The following is a 15,974-nucleotide window of genomic DNA, read 5'->3' as shown; positions in this document are numbered from 1 at the left end:
TCGTTTAGTCCGGTTTAAATACTGCCGGATATGTTATGTAAAGATACAGCATTAATGATGATTGTTCAAGAATATGAAAGATGTTTATTTTTATTTTAATTATTATTAGGGTCAACGCTGCGGCATAGTTGATAATCCACGTGCACAATTGGGTCGAGGATAATGCTGGGATCCTGCAGCCTTCTGCCTGCACTCACGTTGGCATTTAAGCAAAAATTTGTGTCCGCCATGGGAGAATGCAATCGGTTGCATTTGCAAGGACTTTAGGATTATACAACGCGTCGTCCTGGGAACGTTTTCCGTTGCAGATCGCGCGTATCCTGGATGCGCGCACTTTGCCGTAGAACTTATCTCTGTGCGCGCTTTAATCCTGCTACGTGTCCCGAAAGCACGTTCAACAAACAGAATTGAACAATTAAACGACGTCAGGGGAATACACCCGACCCGCGAAAAACACACAGAAGGGAAAACACCGACGTCGTGCATTTATTAATACAAAATCCTGAACACTGATAGGATGAACGGTTTGCACCTAATTCCATTCATTCAACCGAGTAGGAAGGAATGTTGTATGCAACAGATATTCTATAAATTATTCCTGCGAGGAACGGGATAAACACGCAAAGATTTTGTAAGAAAAACGTTGGATTTTCATGCCTGAAATTGAGAAAGCCAAACCATAAATTGTTATTGTGTACATACTACAAAACGCTGTCGGCCTAGGATTTTCCATCATCGCACCTTCCTCCTGAGTCAAAATGAAAAGAAAAAAAAGTTAGATACAGCAAATTAAAGAAATTAATATTAACTACAAAGCATCAAGTAATATAATACATTTTATAAAGATTTCACTTTAAAAAAAATCTAGCGTTAGAACTATTACAATAAAAATATATAACTTTCATGCACATATACCTAATTAAATAATTTAAGTGGAAAGCATTCACTTATAAATAATAATAGTATCTCTTATTAAAAAATATATAACAAAATATATTCATACAACGAAAATGGTTACATAAAGAAATATTTAGTGTTCTAATACTCTTTGTTTTAGTACAAAATGCAACCAACAAGTTATTCATTGCAATTGCTTGTGGGATTTACATGTAAATCGATTCCAGAAAACCGCACCCTTAAGATAAACATAAAGTATTGGTGTATCGTGTACTAAAAATAACGAAGCCATGCCAATAATGCGCTATTTCCATATCTATTCTTATGGGCATTAAAAAAAACCATTTCCAAAAATTCTTTATGCAATTCTCATTACTTTCAAATAAGTCATATATATTTCGGGTATCTTAGTCATTTTTTCTTAATATACGTGTATCTTTTTCAAAATATTTTGTAGAATTCCTTCAGTTTTAGATTTTTATTAATAAAAAATATTATTAAGAAAATAAGTGAAATCATATTATTACTCACTAATCTGATAGAAAAATGTAAAGAAATTAAATCAGTAAGAGAAAACCATAAACATAAAAGCATTTCAATTTACATTTGATTTATTTATATTGATTAAATTGTATTTAAATAAAATATAATTATGTAATTACTTTAATGTTTATTTTTGTGTGGAAATTCTTTTCTTTTCATTATTATTCATAATTTTGTATTGGTCCAAAATACAACAAAAATTTAATTTAATTCAATAATTAATGATTAAAATATATATTTTTATAATAATTACATAATAAATGATTTAGTTTAAGCTACTACTATCATTAAACCCCGCGCATCCACCAAAATAAACTTTTTTCAAAACAAAATATAATTATCAAGTTGAGCATCGGTACCGAATTTAAAATAAATAAATAAAAAGCTTTAACGAACATCAAATATTAATAGGGCGCAGACCAGAAGTTTCTTGCAAACGTGCGTCTTACTTTCTTAATTATACTTACACAATGTACATTCGAAAAACACTAGAGTAATTTCATTCTCACATTATTTATCACGCCATTCTGAAATAAAAGTTTCTAACTAGACTGCGGCGAACTCTGCGGCAGCCAATTTAAATTGTACAACAGAAGAAGAAGAAAAAACCTAACCGACCCGAAGTTATAATTTAAAGTATTAATTAAGATGAAACATAATTTGTTGTGTTAATAGGGTAATTATTTTATTTTGGATACGTAGGGAGTATAATGGACTAATTAAAATCTATTAATAATTTCCCAAATTTATTACGAATATTAATTGAAAAAAATCTTTGAAATTAAAGTCAACTGTTGCAAAGCAAATATTAATTTAAAAACAATAAATATCGTAGATGGTCTGATTAACTTCTTTTGATTTCTATCTTTTATAAGTAAAAACAGCATAAAATGTATAATTATGGGCAAATAAAATTGTCAAAACAGAAATATTACCAACAGAGCTTCAAAATGATACCAAACATGACATGTTAACTTAAAGGTAACCGCTAACAAACTGATTTTAAAGTAAGGCAACAAAAAAAGAAGACATTTCTCTTCGTTTTACTTTATATATTAATCTGATTTATGGAGAAAGTAATCACGACTTGTATTCTCTTCTTTTATATTCTTCCCAATAAGTATGTTTGATAAAATTATTGTACTAAATATAAATAAAATTATATAACATTTTAGTTAACATGAGTTAGATTTCAGTATTAGTAAGAAAACAAATAAATAAAGATTCAAATGACAATAAAATAGCCGAACTACTTTCATCTTTTCAGAACTTTCTCCATTATTTCGTTTTATATTTTTTTGTTTGGTTCTTTATTGAGAAAGTAATGCCTTTTTCCTTTTATTCTCAGCCACATATATTCCAAAAGAAGAATAAACTAAATGGCCTAGCCATTGAATAAAACATGTTCTCGCTGTGTGGATCGACCCATTTCAAATAATAAGAATTTTAGCAAAGGAATTATTTAGATTTAAATTAATGTAATCGAATTCAATTTACACAAAATCTCATTAATTAACACTGACACATACAGAATGTACACTGAATTTATTTCAGGTACAATTAAATTGTATTGTATATGGAAATTAATTGAATTTAACAGTTTTTTTATTTATTTATTTAAATACAGTGGAACCTCGCTTAACGAGTGACGTTTTGCATAACGAGTGACGATAAGAAGAGAAGTCCGGATTGCGCGCCTGCTACATCATTTTTAGAACTTATGTGTATTTTTGAATATGTTTCACAATACGAGTAATAATCGGGAAATTTTGGAATGGATTAAACTCGTTAAGCGAGGTTCCACTGTATATTGTAATACAGTAGAACCTGTTTTTGTGCGGTCCATTTTATGCGATTTTTTTTATGCGGTATATGAAATTCGAACGTACTGCTCAGACGATTCTGTTATCCGATTTTGAACCAATTCATCACGAAGCAGTAGCAGTGAATTATTTATGTGCATTTTGAAAATTGTGTAATTTAATTATTTATTTTGATTGGATGCATCTTATGTAAATGTTTGAAGTATTTTTTAAGTGCGGCTTCTGAAATATATTATGCAAAGTTATAATATGTAAGAATTTATGAAAATTTCGAATAGTTTTTTTGTGCGATTTCTTTTATGCGGTTCCTATCTACCGCATAGAAGCAGGTTTTACTGTATATTAGTGCAAATCCGATATGAACTATAGGCGAACCAAAGAAAATTAATTGATGTGAGTTAATAGGGACTTTTCTAATTGAAATATAGTAAATTTAGTACAACAATTGCTCTGATATGAAAATTCTCCAATATTAATAATTTGTATCAAAAAAGAAACGTCGGTTTTCCGACTAAAAAAATAATGAATGATTTTTAAATTTGTTCATTATATGATATTATCTATCCTACAAAATAAACAAGGTGTTCCGTGAAAATTTTAGAATTTGTGAAGTGTTTGTTGCAGGAAAAAATTGGGAAACCCTGCTCTAATCTATGGAAATAAAGGAAGTCTTTAAAACGGCGGTAAATTCAAAATAAAGTGTAAATTCGGACGGTCTGAGTAGTGAGTTGAAATACAATTTTATTAATTGTAGAGACATTGAGTGTTCACCCCTATACCGAACGACAGAATCAATTATTGTCCGCGACAAGCTATTTTTGGTAATGCCATTCAAGTGGGAAATTACTCGGAAAATGAAATTTGATTGTTGCCTGTCCTCCTCTTCTTCGTCTTCGTCTTCTTCCATGTGTATTTTTTTCGCTTATTATTTGTCATTATTATTTAATGCGTGCGAGATTATTAGAGGGGTGCCGTTCCGTCGGGATAAAGCGTCGCGACGCCCGTGTCAGCATACAAACGGCGCTTTCATTCAAATGCCACGCATCCGAATTCGGCCGCCCGCCCGTTCGAATTGCTTGCCATATTTTAGCCTCGGAACCGTTTACAGAGGACGCACAAAATGATTTCCTCCTCCGCCTCCTCTCAATCACCCCCAACGGCGACGGCCCTGGAAATATTTAAATAGCCGCACCATTTTATCGATGCTTTTCTGCATCGGTATGCAAATGGTCGCCGGCCATACATCACCGGCTTAACACGCGTCGCGACGTCTAAAGGGTTAAACGGGGGGCTTGTGGTCGGGGTCAAAGGGCTAATACCCCCACCGGGGCGCGCTCACATAATACAGGATTAGTGGCACGACCCGTTCAAAAAAAAAGTAAATTTATATATATATATATTTTCCATCTAAAACCTGAGCTTTGCTTTCGGGTCATTCATATATATACACACATGCACGTAGAAAGAGTTACCGTAGTTATATATTACCATGGTATTTATTAGAACTTTCCTCGAACAGGCAATTTCCTCCAATCCACGTTTTCCAATCACAGTTCCGCATCTAATCGGATCATCTTGGACGGAAGAAAAATGCGATACGTTATATAATCATTTTTCTGACATTTCACTACTTTCAATCTGACATTTCATATTATCATAGCATACTATTGTATATTGTATCAATTATTTATAGTTCATGTGTAAAAGCGAATAGTCAGTATATTCTAGTATTTATATTCAATATTTTTTACTTATATAAAAGCACAATTTTCATTAATAATTACTTAAGAATTTATTTCAAGAGTTCTTTTGTTATCCATAAAATCCATATTAATTATTATAACATTAATATTTATTTATTAATAAGTGTGATTTAATTTAATTTTTATTTAAATTTATAAAAACATCTGAGGTTATTTCCCCAAAAAAATATTCATGTCAGATAAAAAAAAAATTATAAGTCGTCAAATGATATTAACGAGAATACGAGTATAATATAAAGGGAATATACGTAGATGGATGTCTTTTATAGCCAGCAATCCATTTCATATGTGAATCGTACTGCTTTCATATATTCCTCTAATTCCTTTTTCCTTCCTCCTCATCTTCCTTTTTTCATATTCTTTTTATACATACACTTCTTTCTTTTTTTCGTATTTCATTTCATCAAGAATGAGAGTTCCCATTCCAGCTGTAATAATAACTGTTAAGGGTTGGTATTGCGGGTGCCGCGAGTATGTAATAAAGTTAATTCCGCACCTCGTATATTTCAAAGCGTATATGCTCCTACTTGACACCAGAATAAAAGATGGATCCGAAGCGGACTCGCAACCACGTCACCACTTTATCACTACCGAACGCTGCAAGATATTATCATTTTTCAAACCAAAAAAAAGGCAGAACGAAAAACGAAAGAAAGTAAAGGAGGAAGTATAAAAAGAAAGAACCGGAGTGAAACGTAGAAAATTCTAAAAGAAAAATAATGGCACTACAATGACAAATGCTCTTGTCCGTCGATGCGTGACCCAAATACAATTCATCTGGTTCACACAAAAGGTAGAAAATCAATATTTAAATGTTTGCATTATTTAGAGATTTATTTTGTTTAAAGATTTAGAATCTATATCTTAATTTTAGATCATATATCGTCATTTAATGCACACTGCACATATGAAATTAAAATATTATAATTGACAGACTAAATGTCAGATTCCATTTATAACTGTCTCTTTAACTGTTATGGGTTTCCATGGTAACCATGTATCATATCAAACATAGTGCAGGAACAACATCATTGTTGTAAGTGTATCAATAAAAAACGTATATATCATGTATCATTTATATTTCATAAATTTCAGGATCACAACCATTGGTGTTTACTTAAAAACTCGTTAGTGAAAGAAATTGTTAATGAGAAAAGTCTAAAATAATACCAATTGAATTTCAACATATTTGAATTAACAGAAACAACGTAAATGAGTTTTTCCAAATGAAAATTCTATAAACATTTATCAAAAGAAACTGTTTGAAATTCAATGATAATCTTAGGATAATCTTGATATCAGCTTATCAAACTTAATACAAAAAGACGTCACTAATCTGTCATTGAATCTACATTAAATTTATACAAAGATAATCAAAATATTGTAGAAAAAAATGAAATATTCGATATTTTCATTAGCTAACTTTTACTAGTTAAAAATTTAAAAAAAACAAAATTTAATATATTGATTACATATTAAACTATAACTATTATAGACAATGAAATATTTCCGAAAATTGTCATTTATTGAAAAGCTTCAATCGTTTAAACGCACGTATATTTGGACAGAAAAGAATGTATAAAATTGTAGTTGCTGCACGCTCAGTCGCGTTGAATATCAAGTTGCAAGCTTATGTAATATGTATAGATGGAGGCTACATTTTTTCGCTCGTTTTTTTCGAAAGGTAGAATTTATACGAACGAATTTGAATAAAAAAACAGTTAAGTTCGCAAATAAATTTAAATTAACGTTACTCGTTTCTTCATTGTTTTTTTTTATATCTCTTCTCTTGTTGCGTTATCTGGATGACATTAAATCAGCAATGATTTCAAATAGAAGAATACAAATCTGAAGATATTTAGTTTTACATTTCTTATGAGTTTAAAGAGGTTTAGATATAATTTAGCGAAATAATAGAACTTCTTTCATTCATTCATTGAAACTCGAGTGTTTTAATATTTTCTTTGTTGTATTTGCAGGCTGGATGAGAATAAATCTAGAATAATTTGAAAAAGATTAATCCAAATTTTAGGAAATTTGTCTACACTTTTCTTCTGGTTTCAAATTTCAATTATACTAAATGACAGAAATAAAGAGTGGAAATAAAGTGCTTCAAATTTAGATACACCTATTTAAAAAAATTGTTGCTTAAATAAGTGTATCCAAATTTGAAGCAGTTTCTTTTCACTTTTCTTCTATCTTAAAATATAAAGAAATATAAAAAAATATTTTTTATATTTCTTATGTCTTATTATTATTTTATGTTATTTATAAACTGGATGAGAATAATTGAACAATGATTTTAAATACATGAATGAAAAATTTAAATTTTTCGTTTAAAGTTTAAAGAAATATCGAGGCAATTAAAATTGGAGCAAGCTGTAATTAACGGCCTTTCCATGTTTTTTTTTTATTATTTACGTTGTTCTTTCTCATTCCGTTTTCTTATTTATCCTGATTAATCTGGAAACAGCTCAACGAGAGGAATACTAATGTCTGCGCAAATAAAAAGTTTCGTTCGTTTTTCAAATGGGATTTCTTCTTTCGTCGGTAAAACATCTTCATCATGGTAGAACGTATCCCTTTGAAAATTATTTTAATTCCAATTACCGAAAGTTCTTGACTCGCTCCTCTGCTTCATCCTCTCCTCTATTTTTCTCTCTCTCTCTCCTAAATTAATTAACTAAAGGATTGTATCATTACATGTTGCTCTTCAACGTCGCTTTCATCGTTCCGTAATACTATTAGGTAGATTGCATTTCGTGTGTGAGCTAAGTACACTTGATCCTGTATTTAACTACCGCAAAATCTCCATTGTGAAATTAATATCACCGGTCGACAATATTTGAAAAACACAAATAGAAAATCATTTTTATTATATTATATTAAACTGAAAATACTAAACATTTTCAGTAACATTTTTAAAAAGTTATTATGTATCCAAGCATATTCTGACAATAATAAACAATTGAATTCAAGAAATTAAAAACTATAACAATTAAAACATAACTAAAATATATCATTTTTTTACTGAAATTACTGAATTTATTTTCAGCTGATTAAATATGTATAATGTATGTATAGGATCTCATGTATAAATTCATTCACGCTACATTTCAAATTTGAAACTGAAAATAAACATTCGCATTTGAATATTGAAAAAAAAGTAATAATAAAAAGATATTGTGCATCCAAGTATATTAAATTATTTGCAACAAACCGAGTCGTATCAAATTATTTATTTACATTTTTTTTAATTTCCAACTATGTTTGTACCAGCATGTATAAATGTGTTTCACAGTGCGACGTGCATGAAATATTCAACGCGAAACGTCCTATTTCGCATACAAAAATAAATCCTTCAAATGAAACAAAGATTTAAACAAAACAATAATAATTGCGAATAATGAAGATATTCATCTTGATTCCAGATTCATCCGAGAAGAGAATTCGCGCCGATTGTATGCAGGATTTTGATTAACCCCGTTCTACTGTTGTGTATTTTACTTTATTGTACAAGTCGTGTGTATATTTGTTTGTTTCATGCTTCAATTTTTTTTTGCCTTCCGCGAAGATCACAAAGCCAAAGTAAAAGAACCGTAACCGCGGAACTTTTTAATGAATCCACTATGAATGGAGACAATATAAGTCGAGAAGTTGTTAGGCCTTTTGAATAATTCAGGTCGCAGAGTGTGCACAGGGTGCGCATTAAAGCAAACCCCACGGTCGCAGTTTCCTCTATTAAGTATTATAAACTATGTATTTACTGTAATCCGAATTTAATTAAAGTAAATAGCGAATTATGGAATAATAAAGCGAAAAAATAATGAATGAATATTTCAACTTTCAAGTATGATTATTGCTGTTATTTTAATTAAACTTATTAATAGATTGTTGGAAGTGTAAAAAAAAAGTTCAGTTCTAATTACATAAACTCTATAGTTTTAATTTCGTACTTAATTGCACTAATCAGAATATAAGTAAATTTAAAATTATGGAATTATAATTTTAAAAGCACGATGTTATGGATTTGTTTTATATACTTTAACTTATAGAAAAACTTTGATCATAGTTTTTTTTTATTATGAAGTAATTGTGTATTGAAGTATATTAAGTAGGAAAATATGTAACAATAGAGACTACTTTAAGTAACAATACTTTTAAGTGATGCACCAATCTGAATGTGTTATTTTTTTGGAAAGTAATAAGTTTATAATTCATTTACACGAAGATAAATAAGATTCAAAGATGTCTAAATATAATTGTTGATTACATTATTACTTTATCCTATTAGTAGGTACACTACAAAAGTGTTGTATTAAGCATAAGTTGACATCTTCTATGAAATGAAAAAATTTGAGAAGGAATTATGTTGTATTATACACATAATACAGATGTACCTTACATAGTGCGGTTTCAATTAGTACGGATTAATGAATTAATTTAAATTAAATTAAAATTTTGAATATTTCAAAACAAACTAAAATCAGCAAAATTCAAATAAATTCTAAAAATTTATAACAAAAAAATATTTTTTTTTATTAGTAAATAATCTTTGCTTTCCTTCGATTATTCCGATTTCAAGATATTGGCGATTACTTGAAATATGCGAAATGTCTTCTAATAAATTGAAGAAATTAGACAAAAATAATTAAGAATTTGATTTACGATCAATGATGTAATTGGTATCGTTTTATGTATGTATGTTATTTGATTTTCTGGTGAAGTTTCAAAGTCCTATTCATCATAAGAATTTGTAAGTTGTATTAAGATTATAATTGAGAGTTGCGAGAGTTAGTAAAGTATTCTGAACTAGAATTTCAGTTGTTCTCCTCTTACGTTTTTACAATAGCTGGCGGCGAATTTGTTAGTTCGAAATTATGTATATTTACAATAATTGATTAAATTTGTTTAATTTTTTAAAAATGAATATAATAATACAGATATATTTATTTATAGCATTTTAAAATATTGCAGAAAATAATATTCCTATCTATTTTTGTATAATAGTCATTAGAATTATGATGATAAGTATAGTGCGGGTAAACTGTTCTTTCAATAACCCGCACTATTTGAAACCGTACTAATCTAAGAGTTTAAAACCGCATGAAAATTGATAAATATGATTTTAGCATTGATTGCATAAAAAGTTTATAATTATTTCTTAATATCTCTTCAGTGACAAAGACGTGATAAGAGATGACAAAGACGTAATAAAAGTATAAGGCTTAAATAGCCTGTATAAAATAAAATATTGTACTTCCATTTTACTTTATTTTCTAATGTGCTTATTCTACTAAAATTAAAAACAATTTAAAAACGTTTTCATTAAATTTATTTTCTTAGTATTTATTCATAATTTACGTTAAAATATATGTTTATTGAGCTAAAATTGTTTGGTGCTATAACATTTACAATAATTATAATATTTTTTTGAATAATTATAATGTAATCAAATGCAATTATGAAATAAAAAAAAATATGTATGTAATATCGTTTAATTCCATTAAATTAATTAAACCCAGGTCGACGGACGAATGAAATAGTGATTATGCCGTGGAGCGCAGATAATTACATTAATAAGCTATCACCAGCAGTTTTTAATTTAAGCAAATTAATGGACTTACCGGGTTTCTCAACGGAACAGATGGGAATTGATGGCAGTGCCGTTGACGTTTTCCTCCTGCAACACAGAAGGGCGTGTGTAAGGACAAAATAATACAAAAAAAAATGAAGCAAGAAGAATGGAGAACGGCGTTAGAGAGAGAGAGAAAAAAATCCGTAAAATACGGCGTTTCCGCAATATTATTAATTGCGTTATCAACGGAGCAGCGGGTTTAGGAAATTAAGGGATGCAGTGTTTCATTGTTGCGCCTTTTTCGCTCGGAATTAATTGCGAAACAGGGCTGGAAGAAAACGCAAACATTTCCGTTGCATAAGTAAACGCGGACCCTCGACTATTTTTCTTTCTGTCCGCAGTGAAAAAGGACCACCAGAAAACAACGAGGGAGGACAAGAAAAGCACCCTCCCAGGATTAATATCATTTCTTTCGTGTTCTTTTTGTGTTCACTCTTCTTTTCAATGCATAAATTGTTGTCTTATTTTTATTTTTCTTGATTCTGCTTGATGTTACACAGATTACGAAAGTTAAGCAATGTGTGTTTGTGTTAATACTTGAATATGCGTACGTGTTTTGTCAACTCAAATTTTAAAACAAATCTTAAGATAAAACACATTCATACAAGAATCATTGAAAGGAAAGCGTTATTTTTCATTCATCTACAATTTTCTGAAGTCTTCTAGGTGTAGTCTTATGTTCTTAAGTTTATTTTGATTTATCTACAATTTTTAAACAACTTTTTGAAAAAAAAAACTTCTAACAAAAATATTACTTTTCTTTCAATTTCAATTTTCTGAAGTCTTCTAGGTGTAGTCTTATGTTCTTAAGTTTATTTTGATTTATCTCCAATTTTTAAACAACTTTTTGAAAAAAACTTCTAACAGAAATATTACTTTTCTTTCAATTATCTATGATTTTCTTACTATACTTTTAATAGTCTTGTAATGAAAAAGCTTCTAACAAAAAAATATACTAATTTTAACATATGTATTCATTAATCTGCTATTCTAGAATAATCATATTAGAAATAGTCTATTAATGGAAAACCTTCTAACAAAACAATATACTAATCTTCTCATCAATTTTTTACTAATCCAAATTGTTCTTATGGTTAATAGTACTTCAAACAGAAAAACTGCACTTCGCATTCTATATTTTTGTGTAAAGTGAACAAAACCGTTCCTTTATTCCAGGAACGGCGTTCGGTCACGTAATTAGCGAATAATCAAGAAATTGATGTTTGATGGGATTGCCGACGGGAGCCGACGTAATATTCGATGTAAATTGGATGCAAAGAAAATCGAATTTTCCAATTTCGCGGTAACAATTAAGTCTTGTGTGGGTTCGGATTGTGTCGATTCAGCTGAATGTGGAATTGTTCTGATCACCGCGAAAGTGGGACTCTCGCATCCGAACGGAACTCATCAGGAACCTTATCAGAAGGAGAGCACGCAAACAATGGCAGGCATTCACCGGATAACAATCCCTTTGCACCACCAATAAAATTTCTCTTAATCCGGATCAGTATAAATATATTTTTTAATTTACTTTTGAAATTAATTACTCCAAAGGATTATGCCATTATATATGAATGAATGAATGAAAAGTTATAAATCTGACACAACTTTAATTCAATTAAGCATAACAGAATTTTGTCAGTTAACGAACAATTTGAATAAATGTATATAAAAAGATGTTTACAAATTAATTCACAATGAAATTATATTCAACGTTATATGTTTTTTTAGTATATCTGTTAAAATGACAATACTGAAAGAAAACAAATTGCTGATCTCTGAGGTAAATTTTAAAACCTGCTTTGATTTATTAGTTGCGGGGATTCAGCAGCAGGACTAACATTGATATACAAATATTCCAGTCGAATTCCAGAGGCTAACAAAGATCATTGATGTATCATGCTACATTACGAACAGGATAATTCACAAAGGATCTTCAAAAAGAACCAGTAACCAATACAAAAATAGTCTACAAAGACATGCAAACATATTGGTTGTCAATCTTCTTGACAATACTACCATTTTATTATCATCTATTGTAAAATTAATATGTATACTCCTTAGACCTACCACATTCTTCTTAATTATTACAAAGCATATTGCACTTTGTATCAAATATACAAACGGATACATATATGTGTTTATTTAGAAGAACGGTTAGACATTATATCGTATATTTGTGACAATTTTATCAACACTCAACAACCCTCGTCCGCCACTTCTATTTTGGTAGGATTATAAAACTTAGATAAAGAAATGGTTGTATCTTCCACATAGTCAAAACTAATTTCCTTTCCACGAAATAATACTTCCCTTTTTTTAAATTGATACATTTTTGTATTATATAAGATAGTCTTAGTTAGAGGATTGAAGTGTGAAGACAGTATTAGTTGGGAAGAACACTTACTTCCTATTATTAACTTAAGAGGAAAATATGACTCTTAGTTACTTGTATCAATACTTGTATAGTTGACTTCTCAATTTGTACAATCAAATTAATTAAGAATTTTGCATATAATATTCCAGAGACTTTTTATCCCGGGACAGGACAATATTTTAACAATCCAGCGAATGAAGCAATATATACAAGTGGATTTACCATTGGGATTCAACAACTTATTAATAATTACCAATTGCCAATATCTAACAAAATGTTCTAAGAAAAATTTTATAAAATAGATTAGAACCAAAACTTCTCTTTTAAAAATCTATAATTGAATAATAGGAATATATAATATAATTATATATTACTAATTTTCATAACAAAAAATAACTTTTACATTTTTATACTCAAAATTGATTATGAAATTCTACAAAAAAAAGTATATCAAAGAGTAAATTGGAAAATGTTATTTTATACACCTGAAAATAATTAGAATTTTGACAGGGTATCAACAATGTTTGAACGTTACTTCAAATATTTTTCTACCTCGGTAAATATTTTCCCCCCTCATTCGGATACCCTTCAAAAACATTCTGCAATGTACGTCGTTTATAAAAACATAAGCTTATAAAAAGTGTGATACCCTAATTCACATACAAAAAAATAAAACAAATGTTTTTAAACGAATCATCAATTTAATTGAATATTGATGCTGTAGATAATGGACCAAATTGCATTACTAATAATTTAAAATTTGTATGCATCGAATTCGATACAATAGCAATTTAATAAAGCTGATTCGTATTATAAATTAGGATAATTATAATGATTGTTTTATGTTACCTTTTAATTAAAAACGGTTGTGTAATTAATTCGCGTTTTCGTTGTGAGATATTTTACATTAATTATTTACTAAACCTTTTGCAGATTCAATTTTATGCAAATTGGACGTAAAGCTTTTAACGAAATGAATATATAATATAATATTTTAAGCTAATATTAACCAAAAATTGAGTTGCCATTCATTACGAGACTTCGACGCTTAAAAGCCGCAAGGACTTTACTCTTAAAAGTTTATCTCATACAAAACTTATCCCTTCCCATTTTTTTACGTAATGACCCAAGCAAACCCAAGTGACGCTCTTTATGTAAAAAAAGAGGATGTTTATATTCAGATTTTGTTCTTAGTTTATCATGAATCGGTTTGTGCTAAAATTAGTTGAGTTTGTGAAAAAAGAAACAACAAAAAATCTAAAGCGATATAGGGGTAAACACGCAGCGAATTTCCATATTCTCCTGGAAGAACTTTTCTACCGTGAGCCGCTCTAAGTACTAAATCATGTTATGTAACGAAAAAAAAAATACATGTACGGAAAACTATAAAAAAAATATATACACACATCCGAGAGGAAAGAGAAACAGCGCTCGAAGTAGACACGATATTTGATATATCCTCTCTCTCTAAAATAATACGTTCAGTCTACTTAACATAATAATACGCGATGTAGGAAGATGGTCTTGTTTGTCTGGGAATCTAATAAACTCCGATACTTCTTTTCTTTATTGACAGAAGTGCAGTGGAATATTGCGCTCCTTGATCCAGGGAAATTGCTTCAGACTGTTTAAATTTTAAATTCGCTCTCCTAATCCGAGGTACACATTTTGTCAATGCTCTCTAGACTAAAAGACTAAACATTATTTCCATTTGTTTCATGAATATAAACAAACGTTGAATGTGCTAGTTTATATGCTAATAAAATGTGACCCACTTCTTTATTGATTAATGATATTATCATTCTCAATGGCACATATCCAAATACATAAAACCGCATTGAATTCAATGAAAAAAGATACAAATTCAACAATTCTATGCCAAATTTTCAGCATTATGTACTTAACTGAAATCATTTTTCATACATTATTATTATACTTATGAGTAATAAGGGAAATGCATGAAAATATTGCATTTCTTTGGCATATAGCCATATGTCAGTTAATTTTAGCTCTGATAACATAACTTTATCGAAGATTTAAAAAACCAAAAATGTAAAATGTAAATGTCCTTGTGAAATACAATCATTTACATACATAATGATTGTATTTCACAATGTAATAATTAAATGTAATAGAGACAGAGCTCAAACAAACAACTTTAGACTCATATTTGTGTGGTATATTAATCGAGGTAGAACTGAATTTCCAATAAGAGAAATTTCATGACAAACATTACAAAACATTTCTAGAATTATTTATGAAAATGAAAGTGGTTTCATTGGCTTCTATCCAACTCTTGTTTATAAGAAAAAGCTTTTCATGCTCATTTTTATTTATGGAAAATAACCTAGATATATGGTTTATAAGCCATAACTTGTAGCACTATTTGCATTATCATAGATAATAATAGTTTGTTATATATGCACAAAGAAGCATAGATAAATACCAAATCATTCAAAAGATTATCCAAGTAATTACAAAAAGGTCTTATTAGTCTACAGACACCAATAGCGATTAATTGTATGTAACTTGGTAAGTAACCTGCAAGTACGTGAATCGTCTGAAATCTAATAAAATAGTAAACATTCTAATTATAACGTTCATTTAAATTATTTCAATGTATATTATATAAATATAAGTTTTATAAGGATATTGATCTTCTTGTTTCTCTTAATAAGTAATGGTGCACACTTTGAATTGTATGAATTATAAGTTTATCAGGCGTACCAACTACTTCCTACATTTGTCAGCACATTATGAAATTACAGCTGTCAATTCAATTATGTCATTCAGCTATACGTGGAACCAATAAGAGTTGATTAAACTGACATATATGTATGACTCATAGTATAGATATGGAACAATACAAATATTGTATGAATTTATATAATATACACATATTATAATTTATATAATATACACATAGTTGGCAT

General features: G+C 29.2%; 1 protein-coding gene across 1 annotated transcript in view; it reads right to left on the bottom strand.

Annotated features, from left to right (window-relative positions):
• Nucleotides 1–15,974, bottom strand: part of LOC108565850 (schwannomin-interacting protein 1 homolog) — a 118,691-nt gene that overhangs the window by 80,131 nt on the left and 22,586 nt on the right. The window contains 2 exon segments of the mRNA XM_017925501.1: nt 703–748; nt 10,654–10,709. Of these exon segments, the coding sequence (XP_017780990.1) occupies nt 703–733 (31 nt within the window). The 5' untranslated portion in view covers nt 734–748; nt 10,654–10,709.

The sequence above is a fragment of the Nicrophorus vespilloides genome, unplaced genomic scaffold (assembly GCF_001412225.1).
Source record: "Nicrophorus vespilloides isolate i.1.1-1 unplaced genomic scaffold, Nicve_v1.0, whole genome shotgun sequence".
Classification (NCBI taxonomy): domain Eukaryota; kingdom Metazoa; phylum Arthropoda; class Insecta; order Coleoptera; family Silphidae; genus Nicrophorus; species Nicrophorus vespilloides.
The sequence above is the reverse complement of the archived record's forward strand: the minus strand, read 5'-3'. Positions and strand labels throughout refer to the sequence as shown.